The following is a 25987-nucleotide window of genomic DNA, read 5'->3' on the forward strand; positions in this document are numbered from 1 at the left end:
ATCTTAAGATAGCTAGGTGGGACAGCCACATACAGTGCATTCAGAAAGTATTCAGACCAATTTACTTTTTCCATAATTTGTTACGTTACAGCCTTATTCTAAAATGGATTAAATTGTAGTTTTTTTGCTCATCAATTTACACACAATACCCCATAAAGACAAAGCAAAAACCTTTTCTTTTTTTCCACACATTTATTAAGAATAAAACTGAAATATCAAATTTACATAAGTATTCAGACCCTTTACTCAGTACTTTGGGTCTTCTTGGGTATGATGCTACAAGCTTGGCACACCTATATTTGGGGAGTTTCTCCCATTCTTCTATGCAGATCCTCTCAAGCTCTGTCATGTTGGATGGGGAGCATCGCTGCACAGCTATTTTCAGGTCTCTCAGGAGATGTTCGATCAGGTTCAAGTCTGGTCTCTGGCTGGGCCACTCAAGGACATTCAGAGACTTGTCCCGAAGCCACTCCTGTGTTGTCTTGGCTGTGTGCTTAGGGTCGCTGTCCTGTTGGAAGGTGAACCTTCGCCCCAGTCTGAGGTCCTGAGCGCTCTGGAGCAGGTTTTCATCAAGGATCTCTCTGTACTTTGCTCCGTTCATCTTTCCCTCGATCCTGACTAGTCTCCCAGTCCCTGCCACTGAAAAACATCCCGAAAGCATGATGCTGCCAATACCATGGTTCACCGTAGGAATGGTGCCAGGTTTCCTCTAGACGTGACGCTTGGCATTCAGGCCAAAGAGCTCAATCTTGGTTTCATCAGACCAGAGAATCTTCCTTCTCATGGTCTGAGAGTCTTTTAGGTGCCTTCTGGCAAACTCCAAGCGGGGTGTCATGTGCCTTTTACTGAGGAGTGGCTTCCATCTGGCCACTCTACCATAAAGGCCTGATTATTGGAGTGCTGCAGAGATGTTTGTCCTTCTGGAAGGTTCTCCCATCTCCACAGAGGAACTCGGGAGCTCTGTCAGAGTTCTTAGTCACCTCCCTGACCAAGGCCCTTCTCCCCCGATTGCTGAGTTTGGCCGGGCGGCCAGCTCTAGGAAGAGTCTTGGGGACCTTCAATGCTGCAGACATTTTTTGGTACCCTTCCCCAGATCTGTGCCTCGACACAATCCTGTCTCGGAGCTCTATGGACAATTCCTTTGACCTCATGGCTTGGCTTTTGCTCTGACGTGCACAGTCAACTGTGGGGCCTTATATAGACAGGTGTGTGCCTTTCAAAATCATGTCCGATCAATTGAATTTACTACAGGTGGACTCCAATCAAGTTGTAGAAACATCTCAAGGATGACCAATCGAAACAGGATGCACCTGAGCTCAATTTCGAGTCTCATAGCAAAGGGTCTGAATACTTATGTAAATAAGGTATTTGTTTTTTTTATTTTTAATAAATTTCTAAAAGCCTGTTTTCGCTTTGTCATTATGGGGTGTTGTGTGTAGATTGGTCAGAATTTAATTTAATTTAATCCATTTTAGAATAAGGCTGTAACGTAACAAAATGTCAAGGGGTCTGAATACTTTCCTAATGCATTGTATCACAGTCATAGTAAGTACATTTTCCTAAATAAAGTAGCTACCAGCAAAGTCAGAGCTAGTCAAGTGCGAGTGTTAGTTCACAAAATTATTTTTGGGGGGCGGGGGCAGGGAGTGCTGTGGGATTATTGAAGGTACTCTTTGAAGAGGTAGGGTTTCAGATGTTTTTGGAAAATGGGCAGGGACTCTGCTGCCCTCGCTTCAGGGGGAAGCTGGTTCCACCATTGGGGTGCCAGGACAGAGAAGAGCTTGGACTGGGCTGAGCAGGAGCTGCTCTCCCGTAGGGGTGGGAGGGCCAAGAGTCCAGCGGTGGCAGAATGGAGTGCTCGGGTTGGGGTGTAGTTTGAGCATAGCCTGAAGGTAGGGAGGGGCAGTTCCTCTTGCTGTTCCGTTGGCAAGTACCATGGTCTTGTAGTGGATGTGAGCTTTTACTGGAAGCCAGCGGAGTGTGGGGAGGAGCGTGGTGACATGGGAGAACTTGAGTTGAACACCAGGCGGGCTGTATGAATGAGATAGCAACGCAGCCTCACATATTTGTATCCCTATAACAGTCTTAAATATCCTTCTGTTTAGCTCAGGTCAAATGTCTTAGTCATTAATCAATAAATAGTAATAAAATAGAACAGCTAGTGGCCAAATGGCATAAATATGACAGTGGAAATGGGACGTCTCGAGGGGAAGTCCTCAAAAAACAACATATCTGAGATGACAGATGGATACTTAGAACCAGGGCTTGGAACCAAAATCATTTTCCAATCGTTTTGTTCTGAACAGAACCACCATTTTTTCCCGTTCCACTGTTCCAACCAGCATAAAGTCTGAACCGGTTCGAAACAGAAAAAAGTACCGGTTTATATCATTCCTTCTTTAACCTGTGAAATTGACCGTTTTTACATTTATCTCATTAAATTACTCCACCAATCAGTGCAGATAGAGCAGATTTCTATGGACTGGGGAAGCTAGTTGTTTACATGCTTGATGGACAGACATCTAGGGTGCGAGATGCAACACATGTTGCGGTGTGGGGAGAGAGCGAGATAGAGGGTTGGACATGGAAGAGGCTTGGCTGAAGCTCTGGGCATCATGATATGACATGCATTATAATGTGCTTAGGATATTAGTAGTAGGCCTATCATTACTTCACTGAATTACATAATTATATACTAGCTAGATACCTATGGAGGAGCGGCTAATATGGAGGAACCTTGAACGTCCGAGAGTTTGCTCAACGCTGAGGCTAGCGCACCGCCCAGGATCAGAGCTAGCTAACAAGCATGTTGCTTTGGTATTGCCCTCAGGTAGCCGGCCTCTGGTCTCAGGAATGGCTGAAAAAGCATAACATTCATAAAAAATGTACCCTTGAAACAGCATTGTTGGGAGATCTGGAGAGACCTAGTCAGTCGATCGCTAATATAGTAATACTTTTAGCAAAAGTAATTATCTTCAACTCGCAATCGGTGGATTCTATTCTATTAGATAGATTCAAATTGTATGTTAAACATCACAGCATAGTTGAAAGATATACAGTGGGGGAAAAAAGTATTTAGTCAGCCACCAATTGTGCAAGTTCTCCCACTTAAAAAGATGAGAGAGGCCTGTAATTTTCATCATAGGTACACGTCAACTATGACAGACAAATTGAGAAAGAAAAATCCAGAAAATCACATTGTAGGATTTTTTATGAATTTATTTGCAAATTATGGTGGAAAATAAGTATTTGGTCAATAACAAAAGTTTCTCAATACTTTGTTATATACCCTTTGTTGGCAATGACACAGGTCAAACGTTTTCTGTAAGTCTTCACAAGGTTTTCACACACTGTTGCTGGTATTTTGGCCCAATCCTCCATGCAGATCTCCTCTAGAGCAGTGATGTTTTGGGGCTGTCGCTGGGCAACACAGACATTCAACTTCCTCAAAAGATTTTCTATGGGGTTGAGATCTGGAGACTGGCTAGGCCACTCCAGGACCTTGAAATGCTTCTTACGAAGCCACTCCTTCGTTGCCAGGGCGGTGTGTTTGGGATCATTGTCATGCTGAAAGACCCAGCCACGTTTCATCTTCAATGCCCTTGCTGATGGAAGGAGGTTTTCACTCAAAATCTCACGATACATGGCCCCATTCATTATGTCCTTTACACGGATCAGTCGTCCTGGTCCCTTTGCAGAAAAACAGCCCCAAAGCATGATGTTTCCACCCCCATGCTTCACAGTAGGTATGGTGTTCTTTGGATGCAACTCAGCATTCTTTGTTCTCCAAACACGACGAGTTGAGTTTTTACTAAAAAGTTCTATTTTGGTTTCATCTGACCATATGACATTCTCCCAATCCTCTTCTGGATCATCCAAATGCACTCTAGCAAACTTCAGACGGGCCTGGACATGTACTGGCTTAAGCAGGGGGACACGTCTGGCTGGCGGCGTAGTGTGTTACTGATGGTAGGCTTTGTTACTTTGGTCCCAGCTCTCTGCAGGTCATTCACTAGGTCCCCCCGTGTGGTTCTGGAATTTTTGCTCACCGTTCTTGTGATCATTTTGACCCCACGGGGTGAGATCTTGCGTGGAGCCCCAGATCGAGGGAGATTATCAGTGGTCTTGTATGTCTTCCATTTCCTAATAATTGCTCCCACAGTTGATTTCTTCAAACCAAGCTGCTTACCTATTGCTGATTCAGTCTTCCCAGCCTGGTGCAGGTCTACAATTTTGTTTCTGGTGTCCTTTGACAGCTCTTTGGTCTTGGCCATAGTGGAGTTTGGAGTGTGACTGTTTGAGGTTGTGGACAGGTGTCTTTTATACTGATAACAAGTTCAAACAGGTGCCATTAATACAGGTAACGAGTGGAGGACAGAGGAGCCTCTTAAAGAAGAAGTTACAGGTCTGTGAGAGCCAGAAATCTTGCTTGTTTGTAGGTGACCAAATACTTATTTTCCACCATAATTTGCAAATAAATTCATAAAAAATCCTACAATGTGATTTTCTGGATTTTTCTTTCTCAATTTGTCTGTCATAGTTGACGTGTACCTATGATGAAAATTACAGCCACTGTACCACCGTCGTGTCGTCGGCAAACTTAATGATGGTGTTGGAATCATGCGCATGCAGTTGTGGGTCAACAGGGAGGGGACTGAGCATAGACCCCTGAGGCGCCTCCGTGTTAAGGGTGAGCCATGACCAGCCTTTCAAAGCATTTCATGGCTACAGATGTGACTGCTACAGGGCAGTAGTCATTTAGACAGGTTACCTTGGCATTCTTGGGCACAGGGACTATGGTGGTTTGCTTGAAACATGTACAGTAGGTATTACAGACTGGGTCTGAGTGACAGAGAGTGCTTTACATAGCCTCAGGCGCTTTGAATTGTGTTTTTGTGGGACTGAAGGTAAAATAAAGTTTTTACCGGTTCCCACACTAGAGATCACTTTCGTTCCCGGTTCTGTTTCCGTTCCTCAAATCTTTGTTATTTTCCATTTTTCTGTTCTGTTCCCTGAACTGGTTACAACCCCTGTTTAGAACTGGATACTATTTGCTCTTTTAGGCCAAATGGGTGTCTTCTTTCATAAAATGATGTTAAAAGATGATACATTCAAACATTCAAAGGTGTCTTCTGTTTGACTTATACAATATTATACTAATACTAACACTAATATCAAAAATACATGATATTTCCCCCCTTGATGAGAGACAAGTCAAGTTACACTATACACTCTGACCCACACTCTCTTGGCTTGGCAACCCGGGACTCTGTGTCAGCTCCCTAACACACTTATAGGGAGGTGTTAGTATATCCAGAGGGTGAATATCCTCTAGAACTCTGTCACTCAGACTGGGCTTGGTACTCTTGAATCAGAAGTGGCCCGCAGCCCGGTAGCTGGAAAAAGCATCCTACAGAAGTCTTGAAACTGTGACAGGAAATATTTAGACAACACCTTAGCACTGTCAGTCTCAGAGAATGCCAATGGACCCAGAGGAATATGCGTAGAATGGGGACGCGGTGTGAAGGAGGAGGGGTGGATGGGGGAAGAGATATTCAGAATGGTAGAGTCTAGCAGAGCAGATTAATGTCAGCACTTTTGTTTCTCTCTTTCTTCAAGCGTTCAACAGTTTGTAACTCTTCATTATCGTTGGGGCGTACGTCACTGTAATAACACAGAGTGATGGTTTATTTTCACAGCTCCTCCGTTCATCAATCCCACCCTCCCTCCCTGCTACGACTCACATATAGATTTCACGTGTGTTTAACCCCGGGAAGTCAGACCCATGTTTCTTTTCCTTCCACCACAGAACTATCAAAGCAGCTGATCACACCAGCCCTAACCCAGACACGTCAAACAGCTATATTTGGAAGGACCCCAATCAAGCCTATAGGGGCCTCCACATTTTCCATGGTTTAGGCTACCTCCCTACTCTATTATACCATGCCAATCACACAGAGACAGCGATGATGTCACACAGTCTTCACCTGTTTCTGATTGGCCTACGAAAGGAAATCAGTGGCGGCTGTCTGAGTCTGTGCCACAAAAACTGAACAGTGTAAAAATGAGTGGAGAACAGTATGAAGACAGAAGTCACTTTGGGTTTAGAACAGCACACACACAAGTATTTTCCCTATTCAAATTGCATTGTCCTCCAAGAGTGGCTCAATATCTCTCACAAAGTTTGCTCCTTAACGCATGCATCTTGGTTGGACTGTGAGTTTAAAGATGGGAAGAAATCCATCCCCGATCACACTTGTAGGCGATGTTATGGCGACGTTGGCTAGCTAAGTCCATGCACATAAACAGCTCATCAGGTCGTCTCACGCTGAACTGCACATGTGCAGGCCATCAAATCAAAAGGACTCCTTCGATATAAAGTTATTTTTGTGTCAGTTTGTCACTTTCACACGGTTGGAGTAATAACATGTTCAACTACTTAAGACATTGGTTTGAATCTAGGTTGTGCCTTTAGATTGAGAAAACTAACAACTAAGGATGCATTTTTCACTTCTCTCATTGACTTCTTAAACCCTAAACCCCGGCCTGGTCTGCTTGGTCTGTTTGGCAAGTGTTTCCAGAAGTCTCGCAATGTTGCACCTCTGGGTTTCGAAACTCTGTTGCGAGGTACTGTAGCGAGTCTAGTGACACTATGGTGCTGCTTTTCCTGGGCAGAAGCAGCAGCCTACTGTAGTAAAGTTGAGGCTACAATCCCCCGCTGTGAGTCACTAATTCAAACACATCCAGTCAAGTTTAACACAGTCTCGGTTCACCAGGTTTCACAGAGCCACGCCAAAGCATCAGGCCAGATTAATCACACACAGAGGCAGCTGATGAGGCGTTGATTCAAAAGGCCCCACCATGGGTCAGGCAGAATAAATCAATGACACAGACGTCAGTTCACAACGTCTCAGCCTCTCATGCCTTCCCCTTTCACCACACTGAGAACATCTGCATTTTGTTGGTTTAAAAGCCAAATGGGAGCTATTCAAAATAGTTGATTCCGCCTCTTTCTGCATGGCCAGGCCTCTGAGTGGAAGGGTCATGATGACTTTCTGACTGGGAGAATAATACTGAATTGTGAAAGAGGACTCTTTGTTTGAGTTTGATCATCTTTGAATGGCAACCTTGTGATCCAGACATGCACAGACACACACACACAGACACCCTCATCATTCCCAGTGCTTCCTGACCACACCCTGTGGTAACAGCTTTTTCCAGACTCTTCATGTACGTCTCACCTCTACCTGGAAGCATTATGGTATTGTGGTGAGATTAGGGCGGTTTCATATGTCTGGAATGACTAAAGCAAATAGCTGAGGTTTCTTAGACCATACAGGCTCTCTCTAATCCCCTGTGTCTCTCTTTGTGTCTGGGTTGGGTCAGCCCCCACCAGCAGAGCAGAGCTGTCTGTATGGGGCTGTGGAAGGACCCTGAGGAGATCGCACAAAGCAGCTCACAGCGTTGTGTAAATACACACTCTGGCTAGGAAGAAAGCTCAAATGAGTTTCCATGACTCTCCCGGACGACTGGAGCGTGGACAGCCAAACTTACGCATCATTATGGCAGACATCACAGCCATTACAGAGGCCAGTTACTAGGGTGTGCCCTCTGTTCCCCATCCCTCTTGTTATTGAGAAGACCCCTGTTGTCTTTCATGTAGTTTACTGTATTAGGTTACCAACCATGTGATGTTTGATTGATTTGCCTTTTGTTATTGTCTTCCGTTTAACCATTTCATCTCTGATGCAAGAACAAAACATTATGCCTATGTTTCGATGAAATACCAGGTATAGAACTCCAATTAACAGCAGAAGTGTAATAGCCCTACAACTTCATATGCAAAATAATATGCAGAATGAATTCAACAACTCTAACTCATCCCCATGCATTCACTGAGGTTTATTTGTAACAGATTGAACACTATTCATCTTTTCTTGTGTCAGATCTCTCTTCAACAACAGCAGTACATGTTGCTTACCAGGCTTCCTGTTAGGGAGTGGGGATCATAAGTTAGTGTATTTCATGTTCTTCCCCATGGTGACAGTATCTTAGCAAACCAAAATCTCTAATCAAATCACATTTTATTTGTCACATACACGTGTTTAGCAAATTTTATAGCGGGTGTAGCGAAATGCTTGTGCTTCTAGCTCCGACAGTGCAGTACTATCTAACAAGTAATATCTAACAATTTCACAACATATACCCAATACACACAAAACTAGTAAGGAATGGAGTTTAAGAAAATATACATATATGGACAAGCAATGACAGAGCGGCATGGACTAAGATACAGTAGTTGAGATAGAAGCTGTTTTTAATTATCTCGGTCCCAGCTTTGATGCACCTGTATTGACCTCGCCTTCTGGATGATAGCGGGGTGAAAAGGCAGTGGCTCGGGTGGTTGATGTCCTTGATGATCTTTTTGGCCTTCCTGTGACATCGTGTGCTGTATTGTGTCTTGGAGGGCGGGTAGTTTGCCCCTGATAATGCGTTCGGCAGACCGCACCACCCTCTGGGGAGCCCTGCGGTTGCAGGCGGTGCAGTTGCCGTACCAGGTGGTGATACAGCCAGACAGGATGCTCTCAATTGTGCATCTGTAAACGTTTGTGAGGGTTTTAGGTGCCAAGCCAAATTTCTTCAGCCTCCTGAGGTTGAAGAGGCTCTGTTGCGCCTTCTTCACCACACTGTCTGCGTGGGTGGACCATTCAGTTTGTCGGCGATGTGTACGCCAAGGAACTTGAAGCTTTCCACCTTCTCAACTGCGGTCCCATCGATGTGGATAGGGGGGTGCACGCAGTCATGGGTGAACAGGGAGTACAGGAGGGGGCTGAGCATGTACCCTTGTGGGGCCCGAGCACACACCCTTGTGGGCCCCAGTGTTGAGGATCAGCAAAGTGGAGATGTTGTTTCCTACCTTCACCACCTGGGGGCGGCCCGTCAGGAAGTCCAGGACACAGTTGCACAGGGCGGGGTTCAGACCCAGGGCCTGTGATTTCCAAGCACTTTGACGTTATTGAATATGAATAAATGTCACCAGTCTCAATGGTCGTGATTTTTTACGTCATGATGTTGTCTAGAAACTCAGAAACCAACGATAGGACAGTTAGGGATAGATGTCTGCACCATCAGCCATTCCTTCTGTCATACTTTTGAAGTTTCAACAGCTGATCATTGAAAATAATAGCATTTTCTCTAACCATAAGTCTACAAATCATTAATTTTCATCCCGAAAATAAATGCAATGACATTGTTGTATCTGCATTACCTACTGGATATATATTCCAATAAAGTCAACACAAAAGCACATAACAGGCACTTACTATCATCCTGCTCCATGTGAAAATGGACATACCACTGCAAGCCAATGACACACACCAGATATCCAGCTTTTCTTTGGTGCATAAAGGTTTATAATTTCTCAGCTGTTTTAAAAGTCACAACCACTTACTGAGTGGTCTGTCTGTACAGACTCCTTGGCTCCTATCAGACAGTTGGATAACTTTGGATAATAACAAAGCTACATTACCTCAGACACTCTGACCTTGCCAGCGAAGATTCATGGTGCCATTCATCTCTAGCTCTAAGTCCTCCATAACACCATTATAACACCTTACTCAATGCTTCATAGAGACCAATACTTTATCACCTGGGTGACATAACAGATGCCATAGACCTGACGTCAGGATCATGGTATGACCATGGCTGGCTAGTTGGTTGTCTTTAGAACCAAAGTGTTGGTATGTGTCAGTGGTCAGTCATGACTCATTTGTCATGACCAGATAGTGTTTTGACAACGGTGGTTACCTACAAACCTGTCTTTAGACTGAAGGCAATTTGTTGACAACATACAGTACCAGTCAAAAGTTTGGACACATCTACTCATTCAAGGGTTTTTCTTTATTTTTACAATTTTTTACATTGTAGAATAGAGAAGACATCAAAACTATGAAATAACACATGGAATCATGTAGTAACCAAAAAAGTGTTAAACAAATCAAAATATATTTGAGATTTGAGATTATTCAAATAGCCGCCCTTTGCCTTGATGACAGCTTTGCACACTCTTGGCATTCTCTCAAACAGCTTCACCTGGAATGCTTTTCCAACAGTCTTGAAGGACTTCCAACATATGCTGAGCAATTGTTGGCTGCTTTTCCTTCACTCTGCGGTCCAACTCATCCCAAACCATCTCAATTTGGTTGAGGTCGGGGGATTGTGGAGGCCAGGTCATCTGATGCAGCACTCAATCACTCTCCTTCTTGGTAAAATAGCCCTTACACAGCCTGGAGGTGTGTTGGGTCATTGTCCTGTTGAAAAACAAATGATAGTCCCACTAAGCCCAAACCAGATGGGATGGCGTATCGCTGCAGAATACTGTGGTAGCCATGCTGGTTGTGTGCCTTGAATTCTAAATAGATAGTGTCACCAGCAATGCACCCCCACACCATAACACCTCCTCCTCCATGCTTTACGGTGGGAAATACACATGCGGAGATCATCCGTTCACCCACACCGCGTCTCACAAAGACACGGCGGTTGGAAACAAAAATGTCAAATTTGGACTCCAGACCAAAGGACACATTTCCACCAGTCTAATGTCCATTGCTCATGTTTCTTGGCCCAAACAGGTATCTTCTTCTTATTGGTGTCCTTTAGTAGTGGTTTCTTTGCAGCAATTCAACCATGAAGGCCTGACTCACACAGTCCCCTCTGAACAGTTGATGTTGAGATCTGTCTGTTACTTGAACTCTGTGAAGCATTTATTTGGGCTGCAATTTCTGAGACTGGTAACTCTAATGAACTTATCCTCTGCAGCAGAGGTAACTTTGGGTCTTCCATTCCTGTGGCGGTCCTCATGAGAGCCAGTTTCATCATAGCGCTTGATGGTTTTTGCAACTGCACTTGAAGAAACAAAGTTCTTGAGAATTTCCGTATTGACTGACCTTCATGTCTTAAAGTAATGATGGACTGTCGTTTCCCTTTGATTATTTGAGCTGTTCTTGCCATAATATGGACTTGGTCTTTTACCTAAGAGGACTATCTTCTGTATACCCGCCCTACCTTGTCACAACACAACTGACTGGCTCAAACACATTAAGAAGGAAATAAATTCCACAAATTAACGTTTACACCTATTAATTGAAATGCATTCCAGGTGACTACCTCATTAAGCTGGTGGAGAGAATGCCAAGAGTGTGCAAATCTGTCATCAAGGCAAAGGGTGGCTATTTGAAGAATCTCAAATATAAAATATATTTTGATTTGTTTAACACTTTTTTGGTTACTACATGATTCCATGTGTTATTTCATAGTTGATGTCTTCGCTATTATTCTACAAAGTAGAAAATAGTACAAATAAAGAAAAACCCTTGAATGAGTAGGATTGTCCAAACTTTTACTGGTACTGTTTATACAAAAGTATGTGGACACCCTTTCAAATTAGTGGATTCGGCTAGTTCAGCCACACCCGTTGCTGACAGGTGTATACAACTGAGCACACAGCCATCTAATCTCCATAGACAAACATTGGTAGGAGAATGGCCTTACTGAAGAGCTCAGTGACTTTAAACGTGGCACCGTCATAGAATGTCACCTTTCCAACAAGTCAGTTCATCACATTTCTGCCCTGCTAGAGCTTCCCCGGTCAACTGTAAGTGCTGTTATTGTGAAGTGGAAATGTCTAGGAGCAACAACGACTTACCGTGAAGTGGTAGGCCATACAATATCACAGAATGGGACCACAGAGTGCTGAAGCACGTAGCGCGTAAAAATAGTCTGTCCTTGGTTGCAACACTCACTACCAAGTTCCAAACTGCAACGTCAGCACAATAACTGTTCGCCAGGAAGTTCATGAAATGGGTTTCCATGGCCAAGCAGCCGCACACAAGCCTAAGATCACCATGCACAATGCCAAGCGTCAGCTGGAGTGGTGTAAAGCTTGCCGCCATTGGACCCTGGAGCAGTGGAAACGCGTTCTCTGGAATGATGAATCACGCTTCACCATCTGGCAGTCCAACGGACGAATTTGGGTTTGGCGGACGTAAGGAGAACGCTACCTGCCCCAATGCATAGTGCCACTGTAAAGTTAGGTGGAGGAGGAATAATGGTCTGGGGCTGTTTTTCATGGTTCGGGCTAGTCCCCTTAGTTCCAGTGAAGGGAAATATTAACGCTACAGCATACAATGACATTCTTCCTGAAACTGTGCTTCCAACTTTGTGACAACAGTTTGGGGAAGTCCCTTTCCTGTTTCAGCATGACAATGCCCCCGTGCACAAAGCGAGATCCATACAAAAATGGTTTATCGAGATCAGTGTTGAAGAACTTAACTGGCCTGCACAGAGCCCTGACCTCAACCCCATCGAACACCTTTGGGATTAATTGGAATGCCGACTGCAAGCCAGGCCTAATCGCCGAACATCAGTTCCTTACCTCACTAATGCTCTTGTGGCTGAATGGAAGCAAGTCCCCGCAGCAATGTTCCAACATCTAGTGGAAATCCTTCCCAGAAGAGTGGAGGCTGTTATAGCAGCAAAGGGGGGACCAACTCCATATTAATGCCCGTGATTTTGGAATTAGATGTTCGACGAGCAGGTGTCCACGTACTTTTGGTCATTTAGTGTAATTGGTGTTGCATAAAGAAAACTCTGTACCATGCTTGTTTACACAGCAGCCTGGCATGTTTATATTGAGTAATGATGAATTAGTGTGTGTATTTCCTTTAAATGTGCTTAGAAGGTGTGTGTTCCCTTCCCCTCCATTGCTTATGTTCCCAGCGTGCCGTCACAGCTGACTGAGCAACATGTGTATTTAAGGGGGTGTCTTTGATTATTATGTGTTCGCAACTCGCCACAACCCAGGAGGAGCAAGGCGTGTCTGTGAATCGTCTCTTTCCTGTGTATACTAACAATATAATCCTCTGGTGATGACACCTGTTTCTAATAGATGCTTTATTATATGGAGCCGTTCTGTGTCACTGCTCTGGGAGTTATAGGGGGGTCACACAGCCAACAGGCTAGAGAGATTGAGGAGTTGCATTCACTGTAGTTTTAAATAGTTTTGTATGTTTATGTATGGACGGAAATTGTATAGACAAAGCTATTGTCAGTTAGTCACTCTCAGAGGAGGTCACTGGGAATGATATGGGAATGATAATGATAATAGCTGGGAATTGCCATATTCTAACAGGAAGGTATTGGTGCGCAGATGTAGAACAGATCCTGGAACAGTCCTGCTGCAGTAGCTGCCCACGCTTGTCTGTCTGTCCGTCCATCTGTCTGTGAATAGGAACAGCTGAGGAAGCCTAGTTGGCCAGTACACTAATGATCCCCATTCAGCTGGTTGTAGATAAAGCAGGGAAGGTTTATGATGATTGTGTAACAGTTATTCTGACGGAGTGGTGTTGTCCAGTACAGTATAAGCGAGGTATTACAGGACGAAAGCCAGAGAGCAGGAACTTAAACTAGTCACACTGCAACTTTGAGCTACATCACACTAAAGATGTGACGAGCGATATCCCAATGACAGATACTAGAGACATTACACATGTGAGATTAGTCCTTTCATCATCCTTGTGGTAGAATTTACCGTTGACTGACCCAAGCCATGGAAACCGTGGCCTCTACTTGCATAGAAGCAGCTTAAAGTGGCATCTCTCCTAACCTCGTCCCCAGGCTCGAATTGCAGGTGCATAGCAAGAGAGCCGGCTGGTGGACAAGATTACATCTCTCCTAAAGTGACAAGACTTACGCAAACTCACAGAAGAGTCCAGTGCACGCAACGGCCAGATGCTGCCAAGAGGAGTGCCATACATCATTGTAAGCTAAAACAGATTGAGCCCACAAGTGATGCATTTGCATGGAGTCAAGTTGAGTGCTGGCAGAATAAATCTTAATTCACAATTTTACTGCTTCATCTTAACATGTCTGCATTAATCTTCCAAAGGGTCAGAGACATGTGGAGGATAAGAACCAATCGCCTTTACTTCTTCTGTTGCCAAATATCCAGAATATTTTATTTATTTTACCTTTATTTAACTAGGCAAGTCAGTTAAGAACAAATTATTATTTACAATGACGGCCTACACCGGCCAAACCCAGACGACGCTGGGCCAATTGTGCGCCGCCCTATGGGACTCCCAATCACGGCCGTTTGTGATACAGCCTGGAATCAAACCAGGTGGTCTGTAGTGACGCCTCAAGCACTGAGATGCAGTGCCTTAGACCACTGCACTTAGACCAGTGCCTTAGACCACTGCCCTTAGACCAGTGCCTTAGACCACTGCACTGAGATGCAGTGCCTTAGACCGCTGAGATGCAGTGCCTTAGACCGCTGCGCCACTCGGGAGCCCCAATATAGGCTACATCATGAGTTATTTAGTCTGGCAATTAACTCATAATTGTGGATGGAAAACTATGTCCTGCAAACTTTATCTTCATAATTCACCTCAATTTATTTTATTTACATTTGTGTGTCAAAGTGTACAAATGAATGAGGTTACTTCACAACATAAAAAATACAGATTTATGATAAATGTAAAAAGTGCATTCAACATTAAATCCAGTGCATCAAATAGCTAATAAAACATTACCCAGATTTGACCAATTTACTGATTCAGGCTAAAGTAAATCAAATCTATATATTTCTACAGGTAGTTTTTGCCTTCTGACAATGGCTATTAAAATATGCGTTTATATTATTATAATCTCAGTTAATTGGTCAGCTTCTGGATTAAGTTCTGGGTCCAAAAGTGATAAAGAAATGCTAGAACCAGGAGCTCCAACCTCTCTCTTTTCAAGTTACGGGCCGAATGTCCGCTCCCTTCCAAAATTCTAAAGACACTAACACCTACGAAATCGTGATTTGTCCAAATAACCAGTGATGAAAAAAACTTGAACACCGGAACTACTGCTGCTCGTTATACCACGCATCCCATAGATTCTACGGTACCAGTTATGTTTACGTGGATCTGTCCACGAGATATTAATATTGTTATAACAGTAAAGCTGTAATTGCAACCAGTACACATCCCAAACAGTGGATGGCAGTGTTCTTTGTGTTGGCGGTGGAGGAGCTAGAGATTATTATTTCTTGCCTGCAGAGACCGCAGTCACTCCCACAGAAGGCACAGGAGCCCATGTCCTGCATCACATCCGAGTTGTAGGACCTCACTGCTTTACGCCCTATAAGATATCGAAGAGGGAAATATTGTATTGATAAATATTGTATTGATAACAAGAGAGACTGAGTCTACGCATTAGTGATTGTCTGCTGTGATAGTAAAGGTACTTACTTGGTTCATAGTAGTCGTACACCTGAACCACAGCATCTTGCACATGTGACACTTTGAAGACTCTTATCATTGGGATTCTGATGCACACCTCTGTTGTGGTCAACTGCAAATAAAAGTCATGAATTAGCTACACAATCAATAGATGACACAAATTAATTTTCCAACATACAGCAAATACAATGTGTATTTCCTCAATTCCACCTCAAACATCAATGCTATTGTATTTGAACATGAGATGTACAATATGTAAAGTCAACTTACTGAATCTAAATAGAGGCTGACTTTCCCAGGAGAAGCCTCAACTTTTCTGACCAGGTCTCCCGTGGCAACAGCCTGTGGCATGAGGGTGAAGCCACTCAGCACATCCACATCCACCAGCACCATACCTGTCTGAGCCATCTTCTGGCTCTCCAGCAGCCTAACACAGAACAAATACATGATTATATGAACAAATACATGATTATATGAACATATTTCCATCAGACATTTATCAACACATACAACTGTCTAGACAAATTGAGAATAGTGGCTCAAATTAGGAACACGTCTTGATGCCTGCAAGAGACAAAGAATGGTTGAAAACAAGTCAGCCAAACATCTCCATAGAGATGGACACTTACCTGGTGCATATGGATAACATGATATGGTCCAGGTCATCCTCATCATCTAACACTTCAACATCCAGAGAGAAACCTTCATGGTCTGTGTCATCTTGGCTCCTCTCAGACAGCACTCTGTCCTCTATGTTGTAGAACACATTCATCTGAATGACAGGAGAGGAGGTAGACGTCGGTGTATATCTGAGTTACATTGTAATTACTATAGTAACATCTTCTATACATAGTACTGTATGACTTGTTATGTGCAACTACAATACCATAATAAACAAAAGAGCTGGTCAGAGACAGAACAAAGAAAGAATCACAATGAAAAAATGTAATTAAACACATTTTTTTTAAATCCCACAGACAAAAAACAACATTAAACTTCATTAAATTGATAAGATTTCAAAAACAAGAAAGCTATGTTTTTTCAGTCAATCTGAGAACGTGTTTGAAGAAATGGCCAAATCCTCTGTGGATTTGTTTTCACTGATTCCACAATGGAACACAGCAGATAAGGGCTCCCTGGGGCTGGAGAGATGTTTAGAGTGGCTCTGTAACAAGATGTTTAGAAGGGGTCTGTAACAAGATGTTTAGATAGGGGCTCTGTAACAAGCTGTAGAGAGGGGGGCTCTGTAACAAGATGTTTAGAGGGGGGTCTGTAACAAGATGTTTAGAGGGGGGTCTGTAACAAGATGTTTAGAGGGGGGTCTGTAACAAGATGTTTAGAGGGGGGCTCTATAACAAGATGTTTAGAGGGGAGGCTCTATAACAAGATGTTTAGAGGGGGGGCTCTGTAACAAGATGTTTAGAGGGGGGGCTCTGTAACAAGATGTTTAGAGGGGGGGGCTCTGTAACAAGATGTTTAGAGGGGGGGGGCTCTGTAACAAGATGTTTAGAGGGGGGCTCTGTAACAACATTTTACATTTTAGTCATTTAGCAGACGCTCTTATCCAGAGCGACTTACAGTTAGTGAATACATATCTTTTTTTAATTTTTTATACTGGCCCCCGGTGGGAATCGAACCCACAACCCTGGCGTTGCAAACGCCATGCTCTATTAACTGAGCTACATCCCTGCCGGCCATTCCCTCCCCTACCCTGGACGACGCTGGGCCAATTGTGCGCCGCCCATGAGTCTCCCGGTCGCGGCCGGCTGCGACAGAGCCTGGATTCGAGCCAGGATCTCTAGTGGCACAGTTAGCACTGCGATGCAGTGCCTTAGACCACTGCACCACTCAGGAGTATACAAGATGTTTATGGGGGTCTGTAACAAGATGTTTAGAGGGGGGGCTCTGTAACAAGATGGTGCTTGCCTACGGAGCTGTGAGGGGAACGGCACCTCCGTACCTTCAGGCTCTGATCAGTCCCTACACCCAAACGAGGGCATTGCGTTCATCCACCTCTGGCCTGCTGGCTCCCCTACCTCTGCGGAAGCATAGTTCCCGCTCAGCCCAGTCAAAACTGTTCGCTGCTCTGGCACCCCAATGGTGGAACAAGCTCCCTCACGACGCCAGGACAGCGGAGTCACTCACCACCTTCCGGAGACATTTGAAACCCCACCTCTTTAAGGAATACCTGGGATAGGATAAAGTAATCCTTCTACCACCCCCCTTACCCCAACCCACCACCCCCCAAAACATTGTAAAGTGGTTATCCCACTGGCTATAAGGTGAATGCACCTATTTGTAAGTCGCTCTGGATAAGAGCGTCTGCTAAATGACGTAAACGTAAAAAATTTAAATGTTTAGAGGGGGGGCTCTGTAACAAGATGTTTAGAGAGGGGGCTCTGTAACAAGATGTTTAGAGGGGGGTCTCTGTAACAAGATGTTTAGAGGGGGGTCTCTGTAACAAGATGTTTAGAGGGGGGTCTCTGTAACAAGATGTTTAGAAGGGGGGCTCTGTAACAAGATGTTTAGAGGGGTCTGTAACAAAGGAATAAATTAAAGGCAGTTGGAAGCAGGACCTTCCATCATATCCTCTCTGCGATACAATCGGAGCCGATTTAACATGGACCGGACGCTATGTGTTCCAGATGGTAATTGCCGTATTTGTGGTCAATTACCACGTTTTTGTGTTGACCCGTCTCAACACAGGGTTCATTCTGCATTGTGGCGGGCAGATCTATCATTCACAGCTGTTGCCTTCATTCACTCTGGACATGGTTCTGAGATTACATGGAAAGCTAGTGAGGAGACAACCATTTTAATGTATGGCCATTCAATCTGAAGTGTAGGATTAATTGTAGGCCCCCTCCATTGCCTGTATGAGCATACCTATACATTATTCTATGATAGTGGGTCCCAAACAGGGGTACTAGGACCCCTGGGGGTCTTGGTCTATCCACAGCGGGTACTTGAGAAGACGCATGAAACCATTGGCCTACTGGTAAAATTCACATAAAGGGGTACTTCAGGGGTATTCCAGGCAGAGCAAAATTCTGTTGGTGGTACAGTAACCGGAAAAGGTTGGGAACCACTGTTCTATGACATAGTTATGTCATCACATATCATAAATGTCAAGCACAAATTGAAAATGGGATTCATAGCTATGACTTTAGACATCCAGCGATAACTGAGTGGCAATACCTGAAATAAGGCGAATCCTCTTCCCTCCATAAATACATTGATGAGTAAATCTTGTTCAGCGTCTACCTGGAAAAATACAAAATCTCTGTTAATACTGTACTGCCTTTAAACTATACATTATGGTGGCTGTTTACCTGTGTATGCTGTTAGATGATAGATCGTTGAAATATGGCATGCAACAACCATCTTGAACTAGACAAAGACTACTATGGCCAAATGTTTTACCTCTTTGCGCTGATGTACCAGGTAGTTGGTGGAGTTGATGTTGAAGTGGGACACTGTAGGTGAGACTGAGGTGGACACTTTGACCCCCAGCTCAATGGCATCTGCCCCACTGAAGGCAGCGTAGACAGACAGGGCTTGTAGGGCTACCACTGTGTCCTAAGAGAGGAAAGGGTCAAAGGTGGTATCATTTTGGAAATCCACCCATCAGGGATAAATCTATCTTATTGACAGTGAAAAGGTAACTTTAAGACAGAGAGTCATACAAAAACAGTGGCATGAAGATAGAGCGACTAGAGACGGTCTTCTACAGTATGTGAAGTTAGCGTCTACCTGTGTGCTCCCGTATCCCCCCAGATGGTTCCTCTGCTGGCTCAGCCACTTCATGAGGGAGATGGCCTCCACCACACTGGCCCGCATGTATAGCGCCAGCAACACGTAGGCAGCCATCTCCATCTCTGCTGAGCGCGGCTGCCATGAGTCAGACACCTCGGCACTGGACGACCTCCAGGTCTGGACCCCATCTGGAGGGGACAGCAACAGACACCAGGTCAAACAGTGTCTCACAGGTAGATGGGCTGATGTCATCATCACTATGTACACATTACGTACGTTATAAGACCAATGTCGATGATTGAGACCATACTGTTCCTCAAATGACCATACTGTTCCTCAACTGACCATACTGTTTCTCAACTGATCACTCAAAAACAATATTGATTGTCAACATTTTGTCATGGGCTGTAATCCATCTTCTCTCTGTGGCACATATTGACAACTTGTAAACAACCATAGCTAATTCAATAACAAATTACCTCGAATATCAGCTCTCCTCATGAGCTCAACCAGGGCTGTGCCTGCGCTGAGACTGTTAGCCAGAGACAGGGCGTATGCCACCAGACACAGGCTGTAGTTACTGGACACCCCACTAGCCACTTCGCCCTCCAGATAGCTCCTGGTCAGGGACACGTTGCCCGGGAACATGCTCTACACACAGACAAGAATGGAGGATGGCATGAGACAGGGACACATCAAGAGAGACAAGATGGTGGCCCAAGGCTGAGACTCCTCAAGTTTTTAGATTGTCAACCTTCTTCTGCTTACACTTTGCTTTAAAGACTTGAGAGTATCAAACTCACTGAACTTTCCTCCACACACTATGATTCTACAGAAAATGTGCTTTCATCATGGTTCTCCTCACCACATAGGCCTGGTCCTCTAGCAGTGTCATCAGTACATAGGAGGTGAGAGAGATGGGTCCATCCAGGCCTCCCTGCAGCTCAGTGTGAATGACCCTGCCCACCTCGATGAACTCTCCCTGGGATCCCTGCTGCTGGACCAGCCAGCCCATGGCCCTGGAGAGAACAGTCTGGTCAATCTGCATGAAGGATCGGGCCTGCAAGAAACACCTCAGGACAAACGCTGTCAGCCTGGACCAGGGAGAGAAGAGTTTGAGAACGGATACACTTTGAAATTATTGGCTTGAGTCTGAACCACAGCTATGACAGTTACATTATTATATAATGACCTACCAGGTACTACCAGAAGTGTCGCTGGCTCCAAAGGCACTGAATGATCCGTCATCTCTCTGGAAGGACAGCTCTCTCTGATATCCTGAACAGGAATGACAGAACATACTACATATGAACATAACTCTTCGGAAGAGAGAACATTATACTAAAATCATACAGAGTTATAGAGCATTGATTATATTATACTGAGTATCATACTGAACTATAGGGCATGGAGTCAGTGTGTGTGAAAGTTCATCACCTTCCATCATGTATGACAGAGCCTTGCTGCGTATCTCCTCGTATGGCTGGCTGGATTTCACCAAGTGCTGCAGGACATAGACGTTGGGAGCGAAGTTGATCATGTTCTGCTCTCCACAGCCGTGAGGCATCTTAACCAGCAAGCCCAGCCCTGTGATGGACAGGCCCAAGATATCACCTGTCACACCACACCCCACAAACAAGGAGGGAAGGGAGGAACCATTTAGACGTTACACAACCCAAACATTGTGGTGGTAATACAGACGGATTGGGTTTGAGATGGAAGACAGATTCACAATTTCGCCAGAGGACATTTCAGACCAAGCACCCTGAACCGAGAGAAGGAAAATGTGAGAGCAGAGGGAGAGAGAGATGGACAGATTAAAGAGAGGGTGGAACATGTGAGAACAGAGGGAGAGAGAGATGGACAGATTGAAGAGAGGGTGGAACATGTGAGAACAGAGGGAGAGAGAGATGGACAGATTGAAGAGAGGGAGGAAAAAGGTGTGAATGTAGACAAAAATATGGCAGAGAGCCAAAGGACAGAGAGGAAGAGACAGAAATGAACCTTAGTGTTCAGAAAAGATTACGATGCCCTGTACAGTAAACACCACACGCAAAAACTTTCTAGGTTAGTATTCTACCATGACAAATACCCAACATCTCTGGACCTGCTTGGTGATGATAACAAACAACCCAGCAGCTGCTCGGAGTCGGCTTGCCACAAATATTGTTTTGATAGCCCTCATTTCCGTTTCCATCATCTAACACCCAACATGGTAAATGACAGCTCTTTACTGGACAATCATGTGCCTGCATCATGCCCATTGTCTAAACACAAAATGAAACATGGGCGTATGCTGCGGTTGAGTTCACGACAAAACTAAACAGAGCTGTGTTGGTGATAACAAACAAAAGATGGATGGTATACAGTAGGGCAGGGTACATACCAACCATTGCCACGTGAGCCCTCTCGCTGCCTGGCACCACATCTGGAGGGAAGGAGAAGTGGAGCTGTCTGGACAGGTTACGCTTTGACGGAACCACCTCCAGAAACACTGTCTCTGAGAAGGACTGTTCTTTGCCCTCGGGCTGAGAGAACACACACACAGACAGCGGTTACGGGAGGAGTACCAATTGGAAATATACACTGAGTATACCAAACATTAAGAACACCTTCCTAATATTAAGTTGCACCCCCCTTTTGCCCTCAGAACAGCCTCAATTCGTCAGGGCATGGACTCTACAAGGTGTCAAAGGCATTCTACAGGGATGCTGGCCCATGTTGACTCCGATGTTTCCTACAGTTGTGTCAAGTTGGCTGGATGTCCTTTGGGTGGTGGACCATTCTTGATACACACAGGAAACTGTTGAGCGTGAAAAACTCAGCAGTGTTGCAGTTCTTGACACAAACTGGTGTGCCTGGCACCTACTACCATACCCTGTTCAAAGGCACTTTTTTTTACTTGCCCATTCACCCTCTGAATGGCACACATACACAATCCATGTCTCAATTGTCTCAAGGCTTCAAAATCCTTCTTTAACCTGTCTCCTCCACTTCATCTACACTGATTGAAGTGGATTTAACAAATTACATCAATAAGGGATCATAGCTTTCACCTGGACTCACCTGGTCAGTCTATGTCATGGAAAGAGCAGGTGTTCTTAATGTTTTTTATACTCAGTGTAGTGTTAAATGAGTGATTTACTGGGGTGTTCTGAGGAGAGAGGGGTACTGAAAGGGGTGCATCAAAAGACAGAGACAGACACAGTTAATATTTTTACAGGCACCAAGAATCCATTTTATAACTTAGAAAACTAAGTTATTCAGCCACGTTGTACCTTCACAAGCACTTTACGAACAATCTTCTCCGTGGCCTGTCCAGTCATTGCTTTCACAGACATTGTTATCTCTCCAAAAACCAGAGGCCTGATGGGAAAGAGAGCGGTGGCGCCGCCCTGGCTCCCCACAGTCACTCTACGTGCGTTCACCATAGAAACAAGGTCTCTATCTGCCAGAACAAACTCAAAGCGCTGGCTCTCAGCAACCACCACAATGACCTGTGGAGAACAACAGGAATGGGAAAACAATTGAGGATGGATCACTTACATCCAGGAAGCTGTTTGATGTGGTAGATACAAAGAGAATGGGAAGGTAATGATTTCTAAGACGTTTTCACAACATTGTTTAAGAACTTGGTTTTTGGTTCACTGTTAGTGTCACATAAACTGTTCTTTGAAGAAATCACCATACATGGTGAGACTTAAGACCATAAACATATGAGGAGAGGTAAAACCTCCTGGCCCCTTCAGCCAAGAACACTAACCTCCATGTCCTCTTCTAGATGGTTGAAGAGGTTGACCTCGAGGACAAGCTGCTCTCCTCTGGTGATGCATTCTGGGACATCCAGAGACAGGGAGAAGTCCTTGGACACTGTCAGCTGTGGGAGACAACCAATACTCAGACTATCCTAAAAAATTGAATTCTAGAATATCTGAATATTGCACTGACATTAAATGAAACATACCATCTTCATCAACCATTAATTTATGTCACAGAGCCATACATGTAGTCTATCGGTTAGAGAGGCGAGCCAGCAACCGGAGGGTTGCCAGTTCGAATCCCTAGTCCGGCATAAAAAATCTGTCCGGAACTGATCTGGCAACCGGAGGGTTGCTGGTATCAAATCCTAGATGCCTTTGCCTGCCATTGTGCTACAACAACAGCTCCATGGGCACCCCGAGGGGCAGCCCCCTGCACCTCTCCAAAACCTGTAAATATATGTATGTATGTGTGTCTTTGGGTTAAAAGCGGGGTTAAAAGCGAATTTCGATTGGACCTTAAAAAAGTAATATTAATCTTAATAAACTACTAGTTAGCTGCCCAGACTAGGTAACTGTGGTGGTAGTGGATAGGTCTTAACATACCTTCTGTGGTTTAAAGGTGAGGCCCAAGCCCAGGTTATCTGACATAACAAACGCCATAGCTCTCCAGGAGGTGATGCTATCTGGGACAACCACACGGAGACTAGTTGTTGTTGACTCACTGATACAGGAAGAAATAAAGTATTGAAACATTCCCTCCCAATAACCCTGATGTTTTCAATAGTGGTGAATGTAGACTGTATCCTCAAGTGTATTCCCGCCTTGGTTAGGTGCTTCTCTTAAAGCTCACCTGAAGTTCATGTCCAGCCACAGCCAGGTCTTAGAGAAGTCCTGTTCCATGGAGGGCCTCCACTCTGGCTGCTCCTCTCTCATCAGTGCCTCCGCCTCCTTATGATCTGATGGATATACAACATAGGTAATCAGAAGTATGTAAGCCTCTGTCACGTAGCCTGTACCACTGTGAATTTAGATGAAGTATTTTCTTTATGTAGTACGCCACATCTCCACAAGAGGGACCCCTGACTTCATACTCCATCCAGATCACAGAAAGAAGATCTCACATTGTGTGTTTGTTTATGCGTTTTGTTCAATGTTAATTTTTCCAAACATTGTGGGGTGTGTAATTGTTTTCATACCCATTTCAGTCTTCTCAGAATCTTCTGTTTTATGTAAACTGGTATCTGTTAATACCACAAGGTTGCAAGCCTAAGATTTGAAAAGCAAATGTTTATGACAACATTGTACACAAAACACTATTAGGCCTATGTGTACAAACAGTTTGTGTTTTACATACTTTATATGTAATTTCATCTGCAGTGTGTTCAAAAGTAAATATTAACACAATAGTAATACAACACTTGTACCAAAGCCAAAATTATACAGTATGACAACAGGCGCCTCCATCATTGTCAACTATCATCTATGAAGAAGTGGGTCAGGTAGGTCATGATGTAACATGACATTGTAAATCAACCCAGGTATTCAGTGAGGTGAGGCTTGGGGTTATTCCAGGCTCAGTGTGGTTTACTCAGCAAGACACAATGTGCGGCGTCAGTACCATGAAAACGGAGAGCGGGCTGTCTTTCCCTCCAGTTATTCCACTGTGGTGAAGGGTTATCTCCTCCTTAAGGTATTCAGTAATCTCCCCCAGCACCTGAGAACAGCACAACACTAGAGTTGCCACTACCTCTTAGAAACATCATTCCACAACAATACAACTAGCTACATTACAGCCAGTTGGGCCAGTTCTGGGGGAGACTGAAGTTCACCACCTTTCCTTTGATACAGAGCCTGACTGCTGAGCTGATGCCCCCAAAACTGTTACAATCACAAGATGAACCACCTGAGGGTTATTCCAGGCTCAATAAGATTTTTTGAGATGAACCACTTGAAGAGATCATTATGATTACAACTATTGTAATCAAAGGGAAAGCCCACAAAGATAAATAAAACTATGGCTGACATTATCTGAAACCTCCTTTATGTCTGATTGAACTGTTCAATGCTTCACAGAAGTCTCAATTTCACAGATTGTTTACAGTAGGCAGGGATTATCTAGATGTCCAGTACAGTTCAGTATTGTTGTGTTCCTTACCTTCTCCTCTGTGATGTCACCGTCAGAGTCAGAGTCCTTGTCCTCCATGGCCACCACCATGATTCCAACCAGAGAGCCAGGTTCAAGCACAAGGACAGAGAGGGACACCTCTTCACCTGGCATCGCCTTCTCATGGCTCCAGCTCAGATATACCTGGAGAAACATGTCCATACAGTATAAGCAAGTTAAAGATGCCATACCTAATCTGTACAACAAATACAGTAAATACTTTGGCTTCTAACAGAGTTGTTAAAATCACCATAGAGGCTCTGTAGCATCATCAGTAAGGTTCACACTGATTTATCTAGTGAATAAGAGTTAGCCACTTTGTTTTGTAGGACTCCATGGGGCTTGATGAAGACATGCATGGCATCATTGATGATCTCTCCATCTGGTAGGACACAGTACACAGTGATGCAGGCCTCTGGTGACCAGGATACTGCAGGGGTCAGAGAGAAGGAGGGAGAGGTCGCTGTCCCAGCAGCCACCACTTGACCCCTGGATGTCACCTGGAAGCCAATGACACAAGAGGTCAGAGCAGAGGTCAACCCAAAGAGCACTGAGGAATCACTACACTTCTCTACAATCTCACAAACCAAGAGAAATACCTACCAGATAGTGAAGCTCAGTGAGTTCGAAAGTGCTCTCTACAGATATAGGAAGAGGTTCTCCAATCTTGAACATAAAATGCAAAAAAATATTATTTTCATCAACTGTATACCATAGTCGGGTACTCAACTCTTACCCTACGAGGTCCGGAGCTTGCTGGTTTTCTGTTCTACCTGATAATTAATTGCACCCACCTGGTGTCCCAGGTCTAAATCAATCCCTTATTAGAGAGCAACAACGAAAAAACGCAGTGGAACTGGCTTCAAGGTCCAGAGTTGAGTTTGGTGATATAGAATGGATGCTGATATGTCACCTGTGGTGGAGAGTGGAGGCGTTGGATCTGGATGTCTGATCCACTGGGAGAGGAGCGGTTACTATGGTACAGCTCCAGGCTCTCCTCACTGCCCATGAACATGGCCTGC

The 25987-nt window shown here is 44.4% G+C and overlaps 1 protein-coding gene across 1 annotated transcript; it reads right to left on the bottom strand.

Moving 5' to 3' along the window:
- Positions 1-14312: 14312 nt before the first annotated feature.
- LOC121538765 (CD109 antigen) lies at positions 14313-25220 on the bottom strand. Its single transcript, XM_041846926.2, has 19 exons — positions 24957-25220; positions 24420-24515; positions 23998-24067; positions 23652-23757; positions 23405-23522; positions 22804-22917; positions 22319-22537; positions 21427-21568; positions 20478-20654; positions 20237-20318; positions 19906-20134; positions 19520-19691; positions 19038-19228; positions 18708-18863; positions 18483-18548; positions 15914-16056; positions 15555-15711; positions 15294-15396; positions 14313-15183 (listed from the first exon to the last, which is right to left on the bottom strand). The coding sequence occupies exons 1-19, from the start codon at positions 25152-25154 to the stop codon at positions 14993-14995; spliced, it is 2730 nt and encodes a 909-aa protein (XP_041702860.1). The 5' UTR covers positions 25155-25220; the 3' UTR covers positions 14313-14992.
- Between the last annotated feature and the right edge of the window lie 767 nt (positions 25221-25987).

Source organism: Coregonus clupeaformis, unplaced genomic scaffold, assembly GCF_020615455.1.
Source record: "Coregonus clupeaformis isolate EN_2021a unplaced genomic scaffold, ASM2061545v1 scaf0329, whole genome shotgun sequence".
NCBI classification, from domain to species: Eukaryota; Metazoa; Chordata; class Actinopteri; order Salmoniformes; family Salmonidae; genus Coregonus; species Coregonus clupeaformis.